Here is a 23,823-nt window from a genome sequence, read left to right as displayed (position 1 = left end):
ATGCTGTTATTCTTAGAGGAAAATTAGATAATGAGTCTCCAGCTTATAGCAGGCCTGGTTTTGTATGAGTAAGGTACTTTTTAAAAAACTGGTAAATGCCTCATTTATTAATGAAACCCTTCAGACTCTGTATCACCCTTGTATTAGCCCCCGAGAGGCAGGAAAACAAAGAGGAGCGAGGGAAACATTGCCACGAACAGAGTAGGAATAGAGTAGGCAGCTGGAGAGGTGGGGGTGGTGCTTGGTTTGATGGAGCTGGTTGGAGAACAGCTCTATAAGGACAGAGATAACTGGAAAACACTGTAAAATGCCTCTCCTCACATTCTCTCCCTCTGTGGAATTAGCCTTTGAGTGGGCCGCCGGAGCGAGGGAGGGGGCGCGCATGAGAGATTGATGGAGGGAGGGAGTGGGAGTGGGAAGCCCAAACTGTAGCGAGGGAGGTTAGAGAAAGAGACGGATTGAATATGGAGTGGGCAGCCTGAACTCTGAGAGGGAGGAATGCAGAGTGATCAAGGAGAAGTAGGAAATACAGGAAGGAAATAAAAGGCGAGAGAGGGAAAAAAAAGAAAAGAGAGGCAGGGCTTGAGGAAGAAAGGGCTGGTGGTGCATTTAAAATCTCAGCGCATACACTCTGAGGAATACAAATGAATGAAGTCTATTAATGATGGTAGGGGAGGCTGACTGAAATGTCCTTATTTTATGGTTACACTATTAAGTCCTGTTGTGTGATTGGCTGCCCCGGCCCTGGCATCTCTCATTGTTATTGGTGGCCAGGCGTGTTTGTTGTTTGTCATTGGGCAGACAGCAGAGTCGGCTAGATTCACAATCCGATGGCATAATTCAGCCATCGATCAAACTTTGTGGACAGCAGTAGCCAAACTGCTCCTCCAGACAGACAGACAGACAGAGAGAGCTTTCAGAGTAGAATATCACAAATCAAATGCTGTAACCTTTTAGTGCGTCTGAGTCTGCACATGCCCATTGAAAACCAATGAGGCCTTTACTCTAGCTGTGTGTGTCTGCTCTACCTCTTCACTTGACTTTCTTACTTTTTTTTCTTTTCCTCTTTCATTTTCTGTCACTCGCACGTCCTCGTTTCACCTGTTCCTCTTCAAGTGTCTTCACTCAGTTCCTCGGAGTCACTCGTCTTTGTTGATCTAAACAGGAACGCGCTGAAAATCACGATGACGGTTGAACGTGACGCCGTCAAGTTCCTACTGGTCCGGCTAACGTTTACTCAGACAGAAGATCTGCAAGCATGTGTGCATCTCTGCAGAAAGGGTGGATGGAGATACAACAGTGCTCTATAATTCAGCTCTGTGTTTTGATCTCATCCAAGGTAGATATATATATAAACCACACAACCAAATTTAATAAGGTTGAAATATTTTATAAGTACACCACCAAAACTGTAGGCAGATGAATTGTTTAAAGTGCCAACTCCAATGAAACATATGCATAGTAAGGTCAGTGGATTCCTCTAATCTACCCACACGTTTTATCCTATATCTTTTTCCAAAATATCTTCTAATTCCAGAAATCTCTATTTTCTGGCTGTCATATCTCCAGAGCAGTTCATCTCATGGGCTTCACACTTCACATGTGTCTTGTAAAGAGCCCAGCGAAGTGTGCAGTGTCGTATTTGGTGTGATTTGGACTTGTGATACGTTCAATATGAATACAATTTAAATAAAGAAGGCTCTGTAGTAGCGGCGACTGGGACTCATAAACCTCAGTGACATTGTTGATCACAACAAACAAACAACATTGACGACAACAGCAACGACAAGTGACTCTCCGCTTCAGGGTCCTGGGTACTGATTGCTGCAGTCGGTCTTTACTCGTTGCAGTTACATTACTGCAGGTCACTTTTACAGAAGGAAAGCTGCAAGCAGCATTACCACAGGCCAAGGAAACAGCCCATTCCAACAGGCAGTGCATTCGTTATTTTCAATGCAAGTACAGCTCAAAGGACACTCAATCAATTGCAAACAGTGTATGGTGAGCCGTAGCAATGTTTCATAGAAGATACCTCAAAACATATGCACTTACTGTGAAATTGATACCTGCAAAACTGACCCATTAAGTACATCCAGTGCATATTACTGTACCAGCTGCCCTGGGGAACAATGGCCATTTTTCTTTTGCTAATATTTTAAAGCACATCTCTGCTTTTAATATAAAATCTGAAGATTATAAACAAGTTTTACACCAACTGAATATTTGATTAATTCTTTCTGCATGAGGTGACATGTGACCCATTTCACAAACAATCATAAAAATGTCCACCTTATATTTTCTTACTGATTAATGTGTTCGCTAACCAATGGCTTCGAAGCCATAATAACCATATTAACCTTTGCCCTCTGCATATCTAATTAAGCTTCCATAGAGCAAAATAGGTTTATTTTAACTGTGTTACAATAATCTTTTATTTCATAATGCCTGAACAATGTGAGTGCCTTTATCTAGATTAGTAAACTTTTTTAGAGTCAATTGTTTTAGTTGCTTGTAGCAATAATCACTGTAAAAGTCATGTGAATGAAATCTTCATTTCTTGATACTTGTGAAATAAGACTGGTTTCTGCCATTTAAAAATTATGAATGCTTTTTACAGTATTTACTATGTTTCAAATAAGAGATTGTGGCAGTTCTGAACATTCGCTGACATCCACTTAATGGTCCTTTTTTGAAGAACATTCACATTCTGATGGGAGAGGGCAAATTGGATATTAACAGCCATGATCCAGCAAGTGGATAAAAATTCCTGGCTGCTCCCATGAATGTTAAATATAGAGGTGCTTGGGTCTACGCTGCTAGGAACGCTGTTTTAATAAATCATATGTAATTGCCGCTTCTGTCCTCTTCATATGTCTATGCGTGGGCCTGCTTGTGAATATATAAACTGTGCGTGTTGGAGATAAGGTCGTTATTAATTGGTCGACTGGTTAGTGGTGGGTTCTATATGAGAACAATTTGGGGTTATGGCACTGCTGGGAACCCAATAGAATACAGGCCAGTTTGTGGTGGGTGCTCCGATGATGAAGCTTTAACTAAGGCTGTGTCTCAGGAGGGACACTAAAGCTGCTCAGTTTGGGCTGGAAGGGTTTAAGAACCATGTTAGAGCCTAATGACTTTGTAAGAGGGGAGGATGTGGTTGGTGCAGGTAAAATGAAGAGATGAATGTGAGTGCACTGTCATGAGGTGTCCTTGGTGGAGGATATGATGGTAATTAGGCTGCTGTTTCCTCAATGGTGTTCCAGCAATGTGTGTGTGTGTGTGTGTGTGTGTGTGTGTGTGTGTGTGTGCGGGTGTGGGTGTGGGTGTGTGTGTGTGGGTGTGTGTACAGGTACTGTGTGTGTGGAGTCAGTGGTGCATCTGTGTGAGAGTGTGTGCATGTACTACAGATGAAACAGTCAGATGTTCAGGTCTGTGCATGTGTCTTTGCATGTGTGTGTGTTTGTGCGTGGATGTGTGTGTTTGTGCGTGGATGTGTGTGTTGAGGTGCTGTGAGTGTGTGGAGCCGCTGGTGCAGCTGTGTGAGAGCGTGTGCACGTACCGGAGATGAAACCGTCAGATATCCATGTGTCTATGCGTGCGTGCGTGTGTATGTTTGCCCTTTAGTATTTGCTGACTCAGGCCGGTTTTCCCTTTCAAAAAGTAAATAACATTGGTCCGTCAAGCTGTCATCTGGCCCCACTGTGCCCTCAACCCGACATCTAAAGCTGGTAAGAAAATCTCTGTTCCTTCATCTGGGCGCCATGAGCACGTCTTCGGAGAGTCTGGAAAACCCACCTCCTGATGCAGAACTCTTACAGCTTACATGCTTTTATTTCCTGCCAGCGTATTAAATGAATTCCCCTACATGTTGTGACATGTTGCTATGAATGTGTCGTCTGTGACGCAGAGACTGTTCTTCAGCCAGAGGCCTCGGGTTCCAACTCACTCACTTTGAGAAAAAGGACGACTCGCTGTGTGTGCGATGGCAGCGGCTGCATTTCTGCTGTTTTTCATAACAAAAATGTGACGACAGCCAATGGGAAAGCAACATTGCAACGAGAGAATCCTAATATTTAGTTTGGGAATAGATGCCGGTGGTTTCTGTATGGCCAAACCAAACCAAACCAAACCAAACCAAACCAAATCAAAACAAACCAGAATTTAAAAAGTTGGAAACATAGTTTAGGTAAATAAAGTCAGTCACAGTACTGTTTTTGTGTTTGGCTATTTTTCATAATGTGGAAGTACTGTGGTTGTATATTGTTGAGCAATTGTGTACAATGCATTGCAGCCTGGTGACGTCTGCACTCCTTGGCTTCTCTTTAAGTTTCTTTATATCTCTCTGTTCACTTTTATCCCTTTTTCTTAAAGCTGAGAAACTCTAACAACTTCTCTGAAAAGACTCCACTTTTGTATCATGTCATAATATTTATTTAACATATATATTAAGTCACCTTAAAATACTGCGATAACTACCATAGTTATCACATCATAGTTATCAAAATACACTGAGCAATATTATTATATTATTATTTATATTATTTATCAAACGTATCTAAATCAGTCACTTTACTCTCTCAACTTGTGTTGACTGATATTTTATTGTAGAACTTGATCTTACACTTCTTTTGCTTATACTTACATTTAACAGTTAATTACTTTTTACTATATTTCTATATTTTCTTTTGTATTTTCTAGAGTGTGACACTTTTTCATAGTAATTCATCTTCTTCTTTGTTGTTTATTTTGATCTCTTTCTCTCAGTCCAATTCAGTTCAATTCAAAGAGGCCTTATAGGCATGGGAACCAAACTTTTGCTTAAACAACCACAACACAAAAATGTACAAAATCAGAATGATTGTTGCTGTTGGAAGTAAAAGTACAAGTAAGAACTATAACCCTATGTGTCTACATTTATCAGTTAATTTATAATTTTATGACTTTAGTTGTACAACCATATTCTTTTCACCCAGAGTTGTTTGTCTCTCCCCCTCTCCCTCTTCTTTTTCTCCTCTCTCATTCCTCTCTCCGTCTCCTTTTTCTCTCTCCCCCAAGCCATCCCCCTGGAGGTTAATCCCTCCGGTTTCAAATAGAGATAACCATGGCAACAGGCCACGGCTTTTGAGCTTTGGATCTGCAGGACAAAGACATTGATCAGGATGAAATAGTATCAGGTGGAAGTGAAAAACATATAACATGTTACACATTGGTGTGTGTGTGTGTTTTTGTGCGTTTGCATGGGCGTATGCGTGTGCATGTGCATGTGTGAATTGGAGGCCAAGAATTCTCTAACCCTGACTTAGCTGCTCAGTCGCTCATCTTACACTGTGTGAGAATCAACCAAGTATAGACAAAGTTGTTGTGCAATCGATACAACAAATCCCTGCAAGAGGATGTGTTTAAAATGATGAAGAGCATCAACTATGCTGTTAAAATTAAAAAAAAGAAAATTGTTATAGCCATTTTGGATGATTGAATAAAATATTTGACTTTCAGATTTGAGTTTAACTGTCTTTAATTTGGAGCCCCAGAGTCACAGGGAAAAGGTGTGGAGGGAAAACAACTCAGACTTAGCGCTTCAACAAGCACAGGTTAGTGTCCTTGAGCAAGTTTAACCCCCAGCTGCTGCTGCTGCTGCTGCTCAGTGGCCTATCACAGAAAAATGATCAGTCCTGGGAAGTGGGTCTCAATGTGCTTAGCTGTGAATTAATGACAGTGAAGCTTTGCCATGTGCTGCTGGTAGATCTTATGAAGTGTGACCCCGCAAAAAGCACATATTTCACTTTCATTCACTTTGATTAAATCTTAGATATGAAAAAGAACTGTTCAAGTCAGTGGTTAATATTCCAAGTTGTTTATTTCTTATTGCCTTTATTATGAATGCCGTCAGGTCATACTTGCAATCTTAGAGCACACATTCTCTCACACACACATACTTGACCTTGCCGGCTGGGTTGCGGTGCGACAGAGAGAACAGTAGAGTTGATGAAAAAGGTCTTTTATTGAAGCGTAAACCAGTCTTCCTCTCCTGGGGGACTCCATAGCCAAGGTCAGCGTGAAGATGTGGGTGGACATGGGTAGCTTAGCTCCCTGTTATACAGCAAGTCAACCAGCTTGTGCAACTTTTATAAGTGCTGCAAGTGTTATATGCCCTTGGATGTCATATCGGTTTTACTGCAGTGCAGTGAAGTTGACAATAGGGTTGTAGCCTTTGGTTTAAAACCCTCCTTTACACTCTAACACTGACTTTGCCAATTCTCAAGAGCAGGGGAGACGAACCTTCTTCCTACCAAAAGCTTTATTTGATATTAATTATTTCGTACTTGCTTTGTGTATCTTTCCACGTTTTGTTGTTGTTGTAATTGTAGCTATTGCTTGTGATCTTAACCTCCTATAAGGTAAAGCACTTTGTGATTTTCTATCTGTGAAAGGTGATGATGCTCCTGACTCAAACAAATCCTCCCCTTTGGTAGTGCCATGTGTTATTTGCCGATTAAGACAGGAATGCCTCTCTGTTATCAGTGGTATCAACCATAAAAATTGTTGTTTAAGTGGCATTTGTTATGTCTGTCGTTTTATCGCAGGCAGGTAACTTCTTGTAACCTGCATCAATAATCAGTCCTGGGAGGATTCTCTATGCAATCTTCACAGCAGCAACAAGGCTTCTTCACAAATCCTCACTCTGAATGAGGTTTTCAGCTTCTTAGCTTTTCACTCTCTCGATACAAAACTGGCCTGCATAACATTGTCTCTGTCAGAATGTGATTTTGTGAAAGCTGCTTGTTAGACACGCAAACTCCACCAAAGAGCATTAACCTAAGCCAAGAGCATTTGTCATAGCCACTCATCCAGTTTAGCTGCATGTTTCAAGCTGTAATGATGCCGCAGATTGGCCGCCTTCTTCTTTTCTGGAGTAATCACCTATATTCTGAATGGAATAGGAATCAGATATGACTTTTCTTTCACTGTAATTTTACGATACTAACCTTGGCTCGCATGCACAGTATTTAACACGACACAGTGGGGGAAAAAACTCCAACTTTGGTCAGAATCGAGTGCACCTCTTTCTTCCCCCCTGAGCCGATTTGATTCTTGTGTCTGAGCCACTGCTTTATTTTTTAATCACTGCAGTGCCGAGAGCACATACTCCTCCCATGCACTTTCCGAGAACTTTTTTAATTTTGCTGTTTCCTTTTAATTTGTTTTCTCCCTAGCTGTGGCTCTTAACTTCATTTTCCGGTGATTTGTCTGAGGACAAGCCACATGCCATTAGTAGGGTGAAAAAGATGCCAGAAACAAAAAGAAAAAGCTTATTCAATAAGTTTGTCTAAAAACTTTCTTTATTAATTTTCTCTGCCCTTATCCGAGAAGGTGCTTCCGCAATGATAATCCAGCAATCCAGCAGCCCTCCTGGTTTATTGCTTTCCTCTAATGAAATGCGCCGATACAGACAGACAATCGGGGAGTAGTTCAGAGAGAGGTAGTGCTGAATGTGAGTCATTGTAGGAGCAGAGCTGAACTTGCTTTTAATCTGTTAGAGAACGGGTCACAGTGTAGGCTGCAGACCATGCAGCTAGGACTGCAAGGTTTGATTCTCGCTCTTGACCAGTTGACCATTTTTCATCCTCTCTCTCTCCCATATTACCTGACAACTCCCTGCAGGATATTGTCCTATAAAGCAGACATACCACTGCTGCGTCTTTAGCAAGAGGCTCTGCAGCCATAAATCTGAAGCCCACTGTTCAGAAAGGTATTCGACTTGAATCAGTTATTGTTGCTGCAGCACATAGACACTATACACTGACATTTGTATTTGTTCATCAGAGGGAATAAAAAACGTGCATCAAATAACAAGCTGACCCAGAAGTGTGACAAACATCAGTAGTGCCTGATTTCAAAATTGCTAAAGCAACATTTTGCACATAATAATATGAACAATAGTAATGTAACCCCAGCTCCTACATATTCAAGTCACCACTGATTTATTAATTCTCCATCGATTCAAAGCTGAGTTTAGTTTAGTTTTCTCCAGGGATTAATTTTGTATCTTTTCTTTTTGGGATAAATGCAACAACCAAAAAAAAATCTATGCAGATGATGTTCTGCTTTATATCAAATTGGGCATCATAAAATAAGTGTAATAATTACTTAAAACTGAAAGGGATTTCATTTGTTTCCTTCAACAGAAGGCAAAATCATTTTTGAAAGACTGTATTTCTTGTTGTCATGCTTTTATAATATTTAGTTTGTACTTTTCCAATCCTGCTGCTTGGCTTCTAACTAATTTTGAGAGAAGAACTTTAGATTCACATACAGGTCACATTTCTGATGCAGTGTTGAAGTGTTAAAATCAGTTTTTACATTTTGGTTGACATTTAAGGAACTGCAGGGTCAAACTGCTGCTGCTGCTGCAAAGTGCTCTATTGATCCTACTACTCACCGTATTACCAACAGTGGAACTTTCTTCCTGAACTACTCAGACTGGAAAAATCAGTATGAGCTTATAATAAACTTATATTAAAAGCCATTCTGTTTTAGCTAGGTCTATGTTGAACTACCCATACTACAGCAATGTATGAGATTTATTAATATTATTTTTTTATACCTTCTCTTATGCTTTATCTTTGCTTTATTGTTGTTTTTATAGTCCTTATGTTTTGCAGCTCTGCAGAAAATGGATGAATAGAGTCATATCATTACAAGAATCTTTTTCTCTCTCCACACTCTGTCCCTTTAATTGTCCTCATTGCTTCCTAACCTCTCTTTGTCCTTTTTCTTATCCAAATGCATGAAACAGTCTTTACTGGGATGATGCCACCTCAGATATAGACTGAGACACACACACACACATGCACACATGCAAAGTACCAGGGTGTGTACAGCACCTGCAGAGTCAGAGACACCTCCCCTTCTTGAATTCAGACTCCATTAATCATTTAGAGCCAGGATTTCCCTGAAGCCTGTTCTGTCCTCAGGCAGAAACAACGGCAGTAAGGTGACAAGGCCTCGAATCCCACTGAGATACATTTATCAGTCATGCAAGAGATCTGATTAAAATCACTCTTTTTTAATGAGTATTCGAGTTTACTCAACATTTATTAAATCTTTAATATACAAGCTGGTGTTGCCCTTTATCCCTTTTCAAGCACTTGACTGCCCACACACACACACACACACACACACACACACACACACACACACACACACACACACACACACACACACACACACACACACACACACACGACCACTCTACTTTAGCTTTGCCATTAAAAATGTTTTTTAAAAGTATCTCTTTTAATGAACATGTCAAATTTCCTATTCAAGGTTATTTCACTTGAGCTCCATCCCGCTTAAGGAGGTGGGTCTGTGTCAAATGACTGAGGATTTGGGTCAAAGTAAACAGCATGAGTAAAAGTAATAGAAAAGTGTGACTCAGGTTGAAAATAACTGGAATGACTCAGTTAATAATAAAAAAATAAGAACAACACATAAAAATAAAGAGCGGAGAGGTTTTGTGTAATTTTACCCAGAATGCTTTTTTCTGCCAGGCTGCTCGCAGAGAATTCCTGACTCGGAGAAGGAATGGAGATTTCAGCTTTCATTGACCTTTAAGTGAGGAATACAATCCACGTTTATTCCTTTAACACAGAGAAACACACACCACGTACAAACAAGCACACGTCTGCACGCAAACGAGGGGCAGGTGCATGAATGTAAACTACGCCTACGGATACTACTTGACTGTGTGTGTGTGTGTGTGTGTGTGTTTGTCAACAGCTGAGTCCCATTAGCCTTGATTACAGCATTCAGTACTACAGAAGAGAGAGAGAGAGAGAGAGAGAGACAGCGGGCGCGCGAGAGAGAGAGAGAGAGAGAGAGAGAGAGAGAGAGAGAGAGAGAGAAGAGGAGTAGGCAGTGCACACACACTGTGAGTGTGTCCTATCGGTATCATGCCTCTTATTGCCGTGTGTGTGTGTGTGTGTGTGTGTGTGTGTGTGTGTGTGTGTGTGTGTGTGTGTGTGTGTGTGTAATCCCTCTACATGGGGTTTTATGTGTTATAGTGTTGCCTTGGCCCTCGTGCTTGGTTTGTTGCCTCACATTGTAGCGGTCTAACCTCAGGCCTTCTGTCTTATGAGGGGAACAACTACAATGACCATGATCACGTGTTTCACACGTTTTGTAGTATAACTCTTCACGAATGCATGTTTTTTTTTTTTCTGGGCTTCCCACAGCTGAAGCTCAGGCAGTTATTTTAGAAGTAAAGCATAGAAGTACAAATACTGTGTTACGGTATAGTAGATTATACAGTTATCTTTATTAAACGTGTGTATTCATTTTTCTGATGACTTTTTACGTTTACATTTAGTCTTTGTTTGCTTATAGCACAGATACAGCCGTTAGAAGGGACCTTTTTACTTTCATACTTTGAGTGCATTTCAGAGCCTGTGCTTTTATACTTTAACTTGAGTAAAGAGGTTGAAACAGTTCATCTACTTTTACTTGAGTCATTTTTAACACAAGTCTCTGAACTTGTACTTGAGTAAAGAATGTGTGTGCTTTTGCCACCTCTGCCATCAACCCACATTTGACCTCACTTCTACTCAACTGTTAGGAATCTGGCCCACACTCATGAATTGTGTTAGTGACGTGGGTCCAGAGAATAAACACGCACATACACAACAAGAAAAAAAGAATTACAGATGTAAAATTACAATCAGGCAAGAATGTTGTTTCATCTATCTATGTGTGAATCTATCCGTAGTATCTTTTATTCTATTTCAAATCACACCCAAGGGGAATAAATTGATTAATTCACAAGTCATTTTGTTCCGTACAGGAAATGTTTACTTAATCCACCCATGAGCTTCTCTGTCTCTGTGTCCACCTCCACCCTTTCTCCCTCCATCTTCCTCTCTCTGTGTGCACCTCTCTCTCCCCTCTCTCCCCTCTCTCCCCTCCCTCCCTGATGGTTTCAGTGTCTCAGAATTGGGTGATTGATTCCGGCTCTGGATGGTTGGCAGACGAGCAGCCTGCACACTTGTGTGTGCAGCAGGGACTGCACTCTGCTCTGACTCTATGATGAATTATTGGCCTTTTAATACACACAGTGGAGACAGTGTGAGTTAGAAATAAGAAGAAAAAAAGAGATGGGATGAGAAAGAGAGAAACCATATCAAAATTGCAATGAGAAAATAGGACAGTGAAGATCAATGCAATAGCAAGAGGTCTGAGGGGGGGACAAACGTAAATTTATGGTTGAATTTAATGATACATGTGTGAATAGAGAATGTATTAAGTGTGTGTGTGTGTGTGTGTGTGTGTGTGTGCGTGTGTGTGTGTGTGTGTGTGTGTGTGTGTGTGTGTGTGTGTGCGTGCGTGTGTGTGTGTGTGTGTGTGTGTGCGTGTGTGTGTGTGCGTGCGCGCGCGTGCGTGCGTGTGTGCGCCATCCCCATTATCGAGACAGGCCTCTCTCATTGCTTTAAATGAGTCATGCAGTGTGAAGACACAGAGGGGGGAAAAACGTTCTGCCTGTCACAAAATTGAATTAAACATTGAAACATAGTCTGTCTCTCCCTTAGTCGAGTGTGATGCCATTTCTTTGAATACTCAGGGTTTCTTTGCCACTTCACAGCTGCTAGAGAGCCATTGAGTGGAAAACTGCTTCTGAATAGTTCCACGACTGTGCCATCATTTCTAAAGCCTCCAACTTCACTTTTAATGATCCTAGCTCTAGGTAAATCTTCTGGAGGTCAGCAGAGCTGAATTACCTTTGTGGTCAATTAACCATGGCATCAACCTGGTGTAAAACCAGTTGTAAATACTGGCTGTTACTTTGGAAGTTGAAAGGATGTGACCACAGCAATAATATCCCCTTTAAAATACAGTAAAATGCCCTTTTTCTATTATTGCGTATTAAACACAATTCTCTGGAGACATTCAACCCATTACTATATAGCGGGAAATAATTGGCTGTGGTATGTGCATAGCTGAAACCTGCAGCAATGCTTCAGGTATTCTGATCATTCACTCAGAAAAGCAAACTAGTTCAGTCAGGCAGCAGAGAGACTGAAAATATAGTATACATGTAAGTGAGTTGACATGGGGCGAGTTGATAGCCTAACCGAGAGTTTACAGACTTGAACCCTGGAGACTGACCGCACAATTGGGTTTGGATTTTCTCTGTGTAGGTGAGAGACGTAATGTTTAAATTTCACTGCGGAGATCGCATGTTTTTATTTACACCACAATTAAACTGGCATCGGCCCCTATCACCAAAAGCTCTCTTGACATCTTTGTCGCATGATAGAAACATCATCAACATGCACACTGGCTCGTGGTGAATCCTCTGGTGGATATCCTGCTGTCCTCTAACGTCGGCTCACTCAGACATTCTCCGGAATTTTAATAGAGAGCTGGCAGGAGAAACTCGCAGACAATCCGAAGTTTGGTGCATGTCTGAAAAAGCCGCTGTAGAAATCCGTCCTTCGTTTTTGTGCTCACTGCTTGTAATACAAGAGCAAACACATGCTCATGAAGAGGCAGTAGCAGCAGCAGCAGCAGTTACATCATGCCTACTAACATGAACTGACCACAGCATTAAATGATGAGACATTCAGTATCCATGTTGATTTCACTGAGCTGCAGTCATCATGAAGATGGAGAAAAGTGTATATCTCCATGGCTAATGAAACCCTGGGGATTTCAGGGTTTAGGGTTCATAAAGTATTTATGGTATGTTCATTAAGTATTGATTCAGCCGTTAGAGAACGTTTAGACTCCCAGACAATCATTATGAAAGATCAGAACTTTGCTTGAGGAAGAGGAAGATGGAGGAAGGCAGAAATGCAGAGAGAGAGAAAGATGAAGAGGTGGTGGTGATGGATGAATGGATTTGAAGATGAGGAGGAAAATGTAAGTCATGGAAGAGGAAAAAGGAGCAAAGAGACAAGAAGGAGAGGAAAAGGGAGGATGAGAAGGGTGAGGAAGAAATTCTCTTTAAATATTAATTGAGCATTCAGATAGCATTTTAGACAGCAATGCTGCCATTATAGTAGATTAGGTTTTAATATGAGGAAGAGGAGGGGCGGATGGCAAGTAGGGGGAAGTGGAAAGGACTTGTGGAGCGGAAGGGGGGGGTAGAGAGGAGGTGGGCAGAGTGAGGGCAAAAGAGAGGGAAGAATAGTTAGATTAAAAGAGGAAATGAGCAGAATTAAGTAAAAGACAAGCTGGAAGGGTTAAGATCCTTCCATCCATTTTCAATAATGGCTGGTCCCTGTTCAGGAGTCGCAAGAGGCCGTGATGCGCCATTTTTCGATGTGAAGTGTTTCTATTTAAGATGCAAGCGCCACTGCAAAGAAATGTGCCGCTCAAGTGTCTTCTCCCCACGTATCCATCCATCCATCCATTCATCACATATACAGACTCAGTCGGTGTATTTCACAGGTATTTAACATTTGCTTCGCCCTCTCTTTAAACTCGAGCTCTTCAGCAGGTGTTGTGGCATCGCAAGGTAGCCGCGACGTAGCGTGATAGGAGGCGCAGACCTGTTATAATGATGCAGCAATGAGGTTTAATGGGGCTGAAAACGCAGTCTGACTCGCTGGCAGGCTACACAGTCAGGGAGAGGCACAGTTGGTGTGAAGCTGTTTCCAGCGCATGACAGATGTTACAGAGCGAGAGGGGAGGGGGGCGAGAGACAAAGAGGTGGAGAGACAAAGAGGCAGAGGGAGAGAGGGGACAGAGAGAGAGAGAGAGAGAGGGGTGAGTCATTTGCAACATGCAGAGTGAGATTGCTGAGAAATAACTTTGTGCGAATGGAAACTTTGAGCAAAGTCAAGTTGAGTTCATTCACATGTGGGTGCTCCAAAGCACTTAAGTTCATATCCCAGAAGTACTTGTGCAAATAAATGTGTCTTGCAGGCAACTGTGTCTGGAGACGGTGAATTGGAGTGTAATGTGATTTCAATAACCCACCACGATGCCGCTGTTGATTTTGTACCCATCTCACTCTTGATTTCCCTGGATTGAGGCGATATTACAAAAACAAAGAAAAATCACACATTTTCAGGCGCGGGCGTTGGAATAGACAACGCGGACATGTATCACAATCAGCACATGGAGGAGCAGAGGAGAGGTTATGGCATCCCTCTTGTTTGCACAAATCTGCATTCATCTCCCTGGTTACATTAACCACAGACTGTACGGAGAATGTGTGCAGAGGCGAAACAGCCGACCCACTTCTGGCTGAAACTGAGATTTTGAGACACATTGTGTTTGGAAGAAATTAGCTCGTTAACCACATTGAATAGGAAATCTTCGGCTGTATCGTTTATCTTTTTACAGGTTGTCAACAACAAAGCAAGTTATTGTTGATAATGAAACCTCAGGTGTACTCTGCAGCTAATGTGATTGAATGACAACATTTCTAAGACTTGAGAAATGACGTTGGGTGTGTTTGCAGTTCTCCTGTGATTCCTTCACTGATTTCCTGTAACTTGGATTTGCAATGGTGGCTTTATTAGTTTTAACATTTTCAGCTACATACAGTGCTTCACTGCAGAATATCAACACAGTTTTTTCAATGTAAAGCTTTCTCGCAGCAGCGCTGTGTACATGAATTCCCTGCGTGTCAACCCCAACCTTGCTGCATCTTGACAGTGAGTATAAACATGGACCGATGGGGTTATTGCCGGTGTATCTTGTTTTCATCAACACAAAGCTCACACAGTACAGTCAGATGTGTCTGCACCATGGTTTCAACCATATGAAAAGTAAGACGATTCAAAAACACATTCCCATCCCTCTAATAACAAGAGTAGTTTGCAATTTTTAACAATAGAACATGCAGACATGTTTATTACCTCTGGCAAGGAGGAAGCGTTTTCTACTGGACGGATTACCACAAAACTTGCAATATAGGTCAAGAAAGAACCTATTACATTTTTGTTTCGAATGTGGATCAGGGGGCGAATCCAGGAGGGTTTTTTTCACTTTCTTTACCATTGTGAGATTTAACGTTTTTCTACATTTTCATTGATTCCTCACAGAATATTTCATGGATCTTGATGAAAACAATCAGACATGTTCAGGGGTGCAATCTGGTGCTCTCTGAATGCCATTCTAGTTGTACAATATGAGCTTCTAGTTTTAAGTTTTGCAGACTTGAAGGATTGCCCCACTGGACTTTGCCTCAATTGCCATGAATAGTGAAAGAGGCGTTGCTTGTTATAATGGTTCCTCCTCCTCAAACTGAAAATTCTTACTAATGTTCCTAAATTGATGATTGACAAAATTCTAACACCTTTCTCTGTGCAAAAATGTATTCCTGGTTGCAAGACATATTTCTAGAATGTGCCGGGGAGCATCATCAGTGATGTTCCTGGGCTCATTGGGACTTTCTGGTCTTTTTACATCAGACCCCCTCACCCAGCTGACCCTGATCAAGTCCCAGCTTGCATCCCAGCAGCAACAATCCACAGGCTTTCCCTCTTTATCCCAAGCCATCTAGTGGCTCTCTTAATATATCTCAAGCTCCGATGAGGCTTTTCAAAATTAGTCTTTTTACTATGAAATTCATCTTTTTGTTTCCACTCACACTGTTTCTATGTTAAGTTAAGTGCAGGGACTGTAACATAACGAGGGAATTTTATGCTTTAAAGATTGTAGCTTTGGAAGAAAACCACTTATTTTAACTAACTTATGACAAAGCCTCTTATTATCTTCAGATAAACCTTTGAATTCATTTCTGCACAGACTGAAAACCATTATTTTTTTTCATTTACCCTGAAAGAATATACGAAAAATAATTCTGTCTCAGTTTCGTTATGGGCAGAGACTTGAAAAATTCTCTTAATTAACATTTTAGTGTGTGTTGAAAAGCAGTGAAACTAAAGTTTGCAAGTGGAGTCTTTCACAATTTCAGCGATAAAGAAAGATTTAGAAGATCAATGAGGATCAATGACTCAATTCCACAGCTGTTGGAAATGACCTTTCCCTTTTGATATTGCTGTTTTCGTCTGCCAGTGCTTACATAAACGCACTCTCACACACGCACACATATCCATACACAAGCATGCACGCAAATGTAGAAGATTACATTCAAAGTCAGTTGCCCTGTGTGGGAAGATAAATGTGCCACTCTGTGTATTGGACACTCTGCCAAAGGAAAATCCCTGCTGACGAAGGGAGATATTCAGACTTAGAAAGAAAGGTAAATAACTCAGACTTCTCTGCTGAAGCTGCTCTGCTTACTCTGAGTCACAGTCTACATAGATGACTTTGGTCACAGTCAGACAGACTTGGAACTCCCACTCCTAAAATCACACAGCTGCGGTGCATGCGAAGGAAAATCCTCCACGGATCAAAGAAAATATTTAGGTTTAAAATGAGCCACACAAGGGCAGCTCTGGTCACAACACACACAAGTATTTACCAAATACACACACACAAACCGCTACTCACACATATATATACGTGCAGTCGTGTCTCCATGACTTCAGATGACATTACATTGACCTCCATTGATTCTTTGAGACTTATTCTAACATTAACCATAGTTACTACTTGCCTAACCCAAACCCTAAACCTAACCTAAACCTAACCTTTAAGCATCTCTGCAACTTAAAATTCAATCATTTACGCTATGGGGACTTGCTTTTTTTCCCATACGGAACTCAAGTTGGCATTATGTGACTGTGTAAACCGTCTCCACAACTATTACTAATACCTGGGACACACACACATGCACGTCTCTCTATAGTTGGGGGGACACTCATTGACAAAATGTAGTCCCTAGACCCTTACCCTCACCTTAACCATCACAACTAAATGCCTAACCCTAACCCTTACCCTATAAGGACCAGCCAAAATGTCCTCACAATGAAGGTATTGAACCAAAATTGGGCCTTGTAATTACAGATAGAGATGCACACACACACACACACACACACACACACACGGTTGTTTGCCATAGTAAAAAAATCGAACAAACCATTTTGGAGTCGTGTACTCGTAGCAGCATATTTGTTTGATTTTTCATGACAACATTGGAAGCACATGTATAAGCTATGTCAGGCATAGTGCCACATGTGTTTCTGTTGTCTGGGATTGTGCACGTGAGATGGAAGGATATAATCTTCAGGCTGAGCTATGGAGCGGCCTGTTGGAAGTAGAAACTCCTTTGTTCTCTGTGCAATAAACTTGCTCCATTTGCACATGTTATGTCAGCATATACATTTTAATAACTTCAGTAGACCAAGATGTTCTTAGCAACATACCTGCACTTTCCTAGTACTGTTTTGATGTCTTCCATCTTGTGCACCCGACTGCAAGCCGCGCCTGGGATAATAAAGGAATAAACGACTGAACGGAAATAAAAGATGTGACTAATGTTTAATATGAAGAAGAGCCCTTTGATAAAAATGTATCAGGGACGTTCCAGGAACTCCTCGGCACTGACTGTAATAAAACATATTGTGTTGTATGCATCTACACCACCACTGTAGAAGGCTTATTATGAATAAATAAGAATCATTAGCATACAGGGGAGACGCAGCATCCGCAGCCATAAACTCTTATGAAACATCACATACATTCGTTTCACCATCAACACTGTGCGACTGGGCTTCCAGACAGTTCTATGAAATATACAGTAATGGCTAAATCATTAAGTTATGATTAACCGTACATACATGTATTATAGAGCATTTTTTATTTTCTGTCAACAGTAAGTTTCTGTTAAATAGAGCACCCTCCATCACGACCTCTACTGCACCCATCCCTCTTTAATTTGTAATCACTAGCTACACACACAGACACACTCAGGCCTGCCTAGGATCGTTTCAGTGGAGTGCTGCCAAACAGAACGGAAATAATGGAAGTATACAAGTCTAACTAACTGAGCAGCAGATTAAATGGAGGTTTCCTCATTTCTGCGGGGGGAAAAATTGCAAGTCTTTTAACATCTATGAATCCTGAGGGGGTTACCTTATCGCTTCAGGGGTTCTGACTGTGATGCCAGTTCACTGTCTTTCTGAGGAAATGTTGATTCCCTCGTTTGAGGAGAGTTTCAGTTGAATCATATTTTTGCACTGGGATATTCAGACATAAATATGGAAATAAACAAGCGCTATGACACAGCCTTAACCTTTAACGCATTTTACTGCCATAAAATCAGCTTAGTGAAGATAAATATTCAACTCTTCTTACTCCTCTTGCTATATTTTGAGACTTGAAAGGAAAACAATTTTTTTTCCTGGCACAAGGGCACTCAAGTCTAGATTTATCCTTCTAGAGGTTAAATACGACATTTCAACTCTTCACTTTGGTGGGCATCTGATCCAGCAGTGATCAATGTGAAGTTTATTTATTTTGAATAATCTGTGTAAATAATATTTTCTTTTGTTGTTTTCGTAAAGAACATGAAGCATTATTGTGTGACCCGATGCGATGATTGATTTCAAGGAGATGCATTTTCATGGTTCCCAACTCTCCAAGACTAAAATATGGATCTTTTGCCCAAGCAAGACAATGGAAGCAATGATATCAGGTTCCTTATCTTATATTCTTCTGTTTCCACAGCAACAGGAGCAGGACCCCACCAACCTTTACATCTCCAACCTGCCGGTGTCCATGGACGAGCAGGAGCTGGAGAACATGCTGAAGCCCTTCGGTCACGTCATTTCCACGCGGATACTGAGGGACGCCAACGGCCTGAGCAGAGGAGTCGGCTTTGCCAGGTAGACAGACACAGGCGGATGCACGCACATGATTTTCTGTTCCTGCACCAGTTCCAGATAAATTTGGCGCTTCATCATGATGTTGGAGTTTGGTGGACAAACTACTGCATAATTACTTCATAGACAAAGTAATACTGATTCATAGCCACCACACTCTGGTCCAGATTCATTTTTCAGATTATAGCAAGAGGCAATGTTACGCTTAGTTGACTCCTGGTCATTTACAACTAAAGGACTTTTAGCTCTAATGATACAACTCCACATTCCTCTACCCTTGGCCCCTTCACCCTCCTGCGTGTGTGTGTGTGTCTGTGTGCATGTGTGTGTGTGTGTGTGTGGTCTTCTCAGTTACACCATGGAGTGTGCCAGTGATTACAATGCAGTCAGGGCTCCATTCAGGGTCACTGGCTGTGTGAAGCAAACCCAAGACACACACACATGCATGGTCACATACCACTTACTATCACATACACAATCTCTCTCTCTCTCTATCTCTCTCTCTCTCTCTCTCTCTCTCTCTCTCTCTCTCTCTCTCTCTCTCTCTCCTATCGTCGTTTTTCTCTCCCCCCCACACACACAGTCACACACACTGGCATTTGCTTGCCAAGCAGGCAATTAGTCATTGAGCTGTGATTGGGTGAGCGGAGCTGAATAGGGGCAGACAAAGAGGACATGACACACAACAGATCAGACTGAATGGAGCTTTTAAACTGGGACAAAGGAGAGGAAACCCCATTGAAAACACACAGACACAAACACACACAAGCACACTCATGCATAGACACATAAACGGGCAGGTATTTAACGTATCTGCTGCAATGTAGGACACATCTGCATGCTGTTTTATGAAACCACAGTATCTCTTGTGCATATTGAATTGTAACAAAAAGAGCTGATTGTCCTCAAGAAGCACCCATTTCTTTTTCTCTCTCTGTTTCTCTCCTGCTCAGGATGGAGTCAACGGAGAAGTGTGATGTGGTGATCCAAAATTTCAATGGGAAATTCTTGAAAACCCCTCCAGGCATGACAGGTAGGTGTCGATCACCGAGACGATTGCTTCGTTCTCTCTCTGTGCCGGTGTTTTTCTACAGTGAGAGCGCAGTGTTTCTCTATAGCTCGGGGTGTTCATGTGCAGCATCATCAACGCAACTTCTTACAGAGAGCTGCTCATCTCCAAGGTCAGATTATTTGAACCTGAGCTCAGTTTGCCGCCAACCTTTAAATCACCACCAGTAGGTTCTGAGGTTTTCGTGTTGTGATAGAAAAAGCAACATGTCAGCTATCCGCTATGTTTGTGAAGCGTGATGTTATGTTCTCACCATGATGAGGTGGACAGCTTGCAGCTAGTGTTTCATTACTGTGAAACTTTTTTCAACCTAGAGGCTTGTTTATGCCACCTTTACGTACAAAAAGAGATACTTCAGTTTCAAATGATGTAACCATCACTGCCCACATACTTCAATCTGTCCTTGCCATTGGCATGTTTTTATTAAGTATATCCTCTAGAGGGCAGCGCAGAGTCAAGAGTTTCTGACAACAACAAACATGATTATGGGTCAAGTAACATCATATAGATGCCTGCAGTGTTTTCTTAAGTCTTTATTCTTTCCTCAAATGTTCCGTCATTGAAATGTCTTAGGATTGTCTGGCTTGAACTGTTTGCTACACTGCCTCCCCACGATTTTATGTGGTACTGCTACTTTTGCGTCACGCAAAATGCATAAATACGGATGAAATGAATGCAGAGGACAAACCTAAGGCTCCATCTGTTCCCCTATACGTACCTAAAGTTGGGCGTTGATAAGACTTTAGTTTAAAGAAAATAAAGACATTTACTTCATCTACTATCATCTTTTTTCCCACAAGCCTTGATTGCATTGATGTGGAGGGCATCAAAATAATCACATCAGAAAATGCTAACATCCACTGATGCCAAATGCATGTACTTAACAAACGCTGATATTTAGTTCTGACTCTGACATTTGAGGTCGACGTCTGCACTTAATGTAAACAGTTGTCCACCTTCCATAATTAATGAAAATGCTACCATCATTTTCATTGACAAAATATATTGTCAATATAAAACTTTGATCATTTTTTTCACTAAAATCCTGATGTAAAATTTTCAAACTGTTTCATCTCTATTATGGACTTAACTTTGCAAAATATCCTGATTTGCTAGTTTAAAAAAAGGAAATATAAAATCAGGTCATAAAATCGGACCAAGCACTGAATGACACAATTGATTCTTGATTCCAAACACGACACATTTCTGTTGCTATGTAGGTCCAACTTCCAGAATTAGGAATTTCTTTATTTATGTGGGTTTTCCTTTGCTAGTAGATGCATTCACAACATCTATGTTTAGATTTTCACCTCTCACATCAGGGCATATCTGCCTTAGACCACCTTGAATTCGTTTAGTAGGAAGGTCTTAGTGATTAATTCCTGCATTTTACAAGACGGATTGAGACGCACGCACAAGACACATGTTCATACACAGACCAACAACCCTTTAAGCAAACAACCTGTCTTGGATTGTCCACCAAAGTAAACAGCAAAGACTTTCAACAAGGAGTGGAAGAGAGCGGGGGGAAGGGTGGAGTGCAGAAAGAAAAAGAGAAGAGGAGGAAAAGGAGGATGAGGGGTGTGTGGGTGTAAAAAAGAATGACATGTACTGGATAGAGAGAGAGACTAAAAATGAGTGAAATAACAGAGCAAGGACAAGGTGGTAGAGGGAGAAAAAAAAAAAGAGCTGAGGTGGGGAGAACCAAACTAAAAGTGACAGAATGAGGGAGAAGATATGGGGATAGAGAGGGATCAGATATAGACAGAGAAAGAGAGAAGAGAAGAGTGCATCACACTGAGGAACATAGAAATCAAGCTCAGGCAGAGAGAGCTGTGCCCAGTGCCCTGGCAGCATGATTTGTGAGGTAAAGCATGGTGGGCGACACAGTTTTTCATTCAGACGTAAGCACACACACAAACACACACACACACACACACACACACACACACACACACACACACACACATCTGCTGTATTTCTATTCACTGTGAGGTATAGCTTTGTAATTTAATAGCAAGTGAATGATGCATCATTAGAGCAGTCACTGCTTCTTTTGTGTGTGTGTCTGTGTGTGTGTGTGTGTGTGTGTGTGTGTGTGTGTGTGTGTGTGTGTGTGTGTGTGTGTGTGTGTGTGTGTGTGTGTGTGTGTGTGCTTGCGTGTGTGTGTGTGTTTGAGACCAAAGACCTTAACTGAGTGTGTTCTGGTTGAAACTGAAAACCTTTTTGGTGGACTTTGTAAAGAATACCTAAAACCTCAGTGTTGAAAGTTAAAAGCTAGGAGGACTGAAGTGACCTCCTACATACTAAAGCTGCTTATATTAATATTTACATATTAGCAATTGTCCAGATGACTGTGTGTATATAAAAGGTGTAAATCATAGAGTTGATAAGTCAGAGAAATATCACCTCCTCAGATTTTCAGCAGACTCCTTTTTTTTTTGTGTGTCCAGCAAACTTATTGTTTTTCAGTCTCAGAGCTCTCGTCCTCTCATCCTCCTCCATCATCCAGGCAGCAGCTGTTTTGCAGAAAGAACACCACACACCACCTGACCGGCACCAAATGTCAATCGTAGATGACTTATTTCAGCATTTGACAGCTAAAAATTTCAGAGTGAACACTGTTTTCTTGTCAGGTGACTGGCAGAAAACAATACTTCAAATCAGTGTTAATTTTTCCATACCTGCTGGATTTGGGGCAGCTTTTTGCAGAAAAACATCAGTGTTTACAGTATTGATAGCTTGTGGTGCAAAAAAAACAATTTGAAACAGGTTTAAACTTAACGCCACACACACAAGCACAGATACGCTCCCTCTCTATGCAGCCGCCAGGTCGCTGACCTCAACATTGAAGGAAATGCATTATTTTTCTTTGTCAGGGTTCTCCATCAACTCCTTTCTCCTTTGTATGTCTGTTTATCTGTGTATGGGAGAGAGCAAACTATATGTTGACCTCTTAAGTCGCTCTGGGTTCACCAACCAATGAAATAGGGAGAATGTGGCCAGGCCAGATCCTCTGTGAACTGATCCACAAAACACACACACACACTCTGCTCACCAATCTAAAGTGAAAATGCGTCTCTAAAGCCAGATTCTGCTGATTTATGTCACTGGTTTTCTGTGTCACTGACACTCTGGCATTTCAAAAGCTGTTGCAGGAACAGGCCTTTGAGCTTTGTTTCGTTCTTAGTCTCCTTATTACATCCAATCCTCGTTTTATAAAAACACCACAAAGAACTGCTGTTGTAAAGCGTTGAATCTACCATGCAGGAACAGTTAGTAACTGTGTTAATGTATGGGTGCTTGTGTCATTTCCGCTGTCTGATTAATTAATTCCGCAATCCGTCCATCCAGCTGATGAATTGACAGGCAACAGTAATATTTTTCTCCCTAGCCTCAAGATTAATGCAGGCATTGATCACATGACCAGAGCTTCCATCAGCCCTAGTTAACAGTAAATCCATTGATCCACAGCGCTCTGCTCCTCCCAGTGGGTCTCTTCATAGAGATAGAGCCACTAGATTAGGTGTAGACTTGATTCTCTCAATTTTTATATTTTATTCATACAAGAGCAGAATTGTAGTCTGACTTCAATCAATGTTATGGTCTTTGTAAGGTTATACTATATGATCACAACACATCAGGTCTGTGCGGTGAATCAACGGCTCGAGGTCTCCGTGGATAAAAAGTGATTGTAACATCTTTACTCTTTTTAACGTCTCATCACTTGTAGTGAGCCGATGATCCTGCATATTCGACATTCCACTCCGATGTGTAAATGGAGTCGCAGTCGGTGGGTATTTACTATATGTTGTAACTCTGTCTTCTCATTGGCCGTCGTTCGATAATGTTTTGCTGACATGCAGTGAGGGGAGAGACTCGGCTCCAGTGGGAGGCCGCCTCTATCCAACCATAAAGAGCATATATCGTCCACAGCTTCATCATGACCATGTCACTTCATGTCACTGCTTGATGTATTAAACCTCCCAGATCTATGGGCGCTTTCACACCTGCACT

The 23,823-nt window shown here is 41.4% G+C and overlaps 1 protein-coding gene across 2 annotated transcripts in view; it reads left to right on the top strand.

Annotated features, from left to right (window-relative positions):
* Positions 1-23,823, top strand: part of LOC117776653 (RNA-binding motif, single-stranded-interacting protein 3-like) — a 125,499-nt gene that overhangs the window by 68,237 nt on the left and 33,439 nt on the right. For both annotated transcript variants that reach the window (XM_034610783.1, XM_034610784.1), the window contains exons 5-6: positions 18,583-18,740; positions 19,691-19,770. In XM_034610783.1, coding sequence (XP_034466674.1) covers positions 18,583-18,740; positions 19,691-19,770 — 238 coding nt within the window. The remainder of the gene's footprint in view (positions 1-18,582; positions 18,741-19,690; positions 19,771-23,823) is intronic.

Source organism: Hippoglossus hippoglossus, chromosome 16, assembly GCF_009819705.1.
Source record: "Hippoglossus hippoglossus isolate fHipHip1 chromosome 16, fHipHip1.pri, whole genome shotgun sequence".
In the NCBI taxonomy this organism is placed as follows: domain Eukaryota; kingdom Metazoa; phylum Chordata; class Actinopteri; order Pleuronectiformes; family Pleuronectidae; genus Hippoglossus; species Hippoglossus hippoglossus.
Note: the sequence above shows the minus strand (reverse complement) of the source record. Positions and strands in the feature narration are given on the sequence as shown.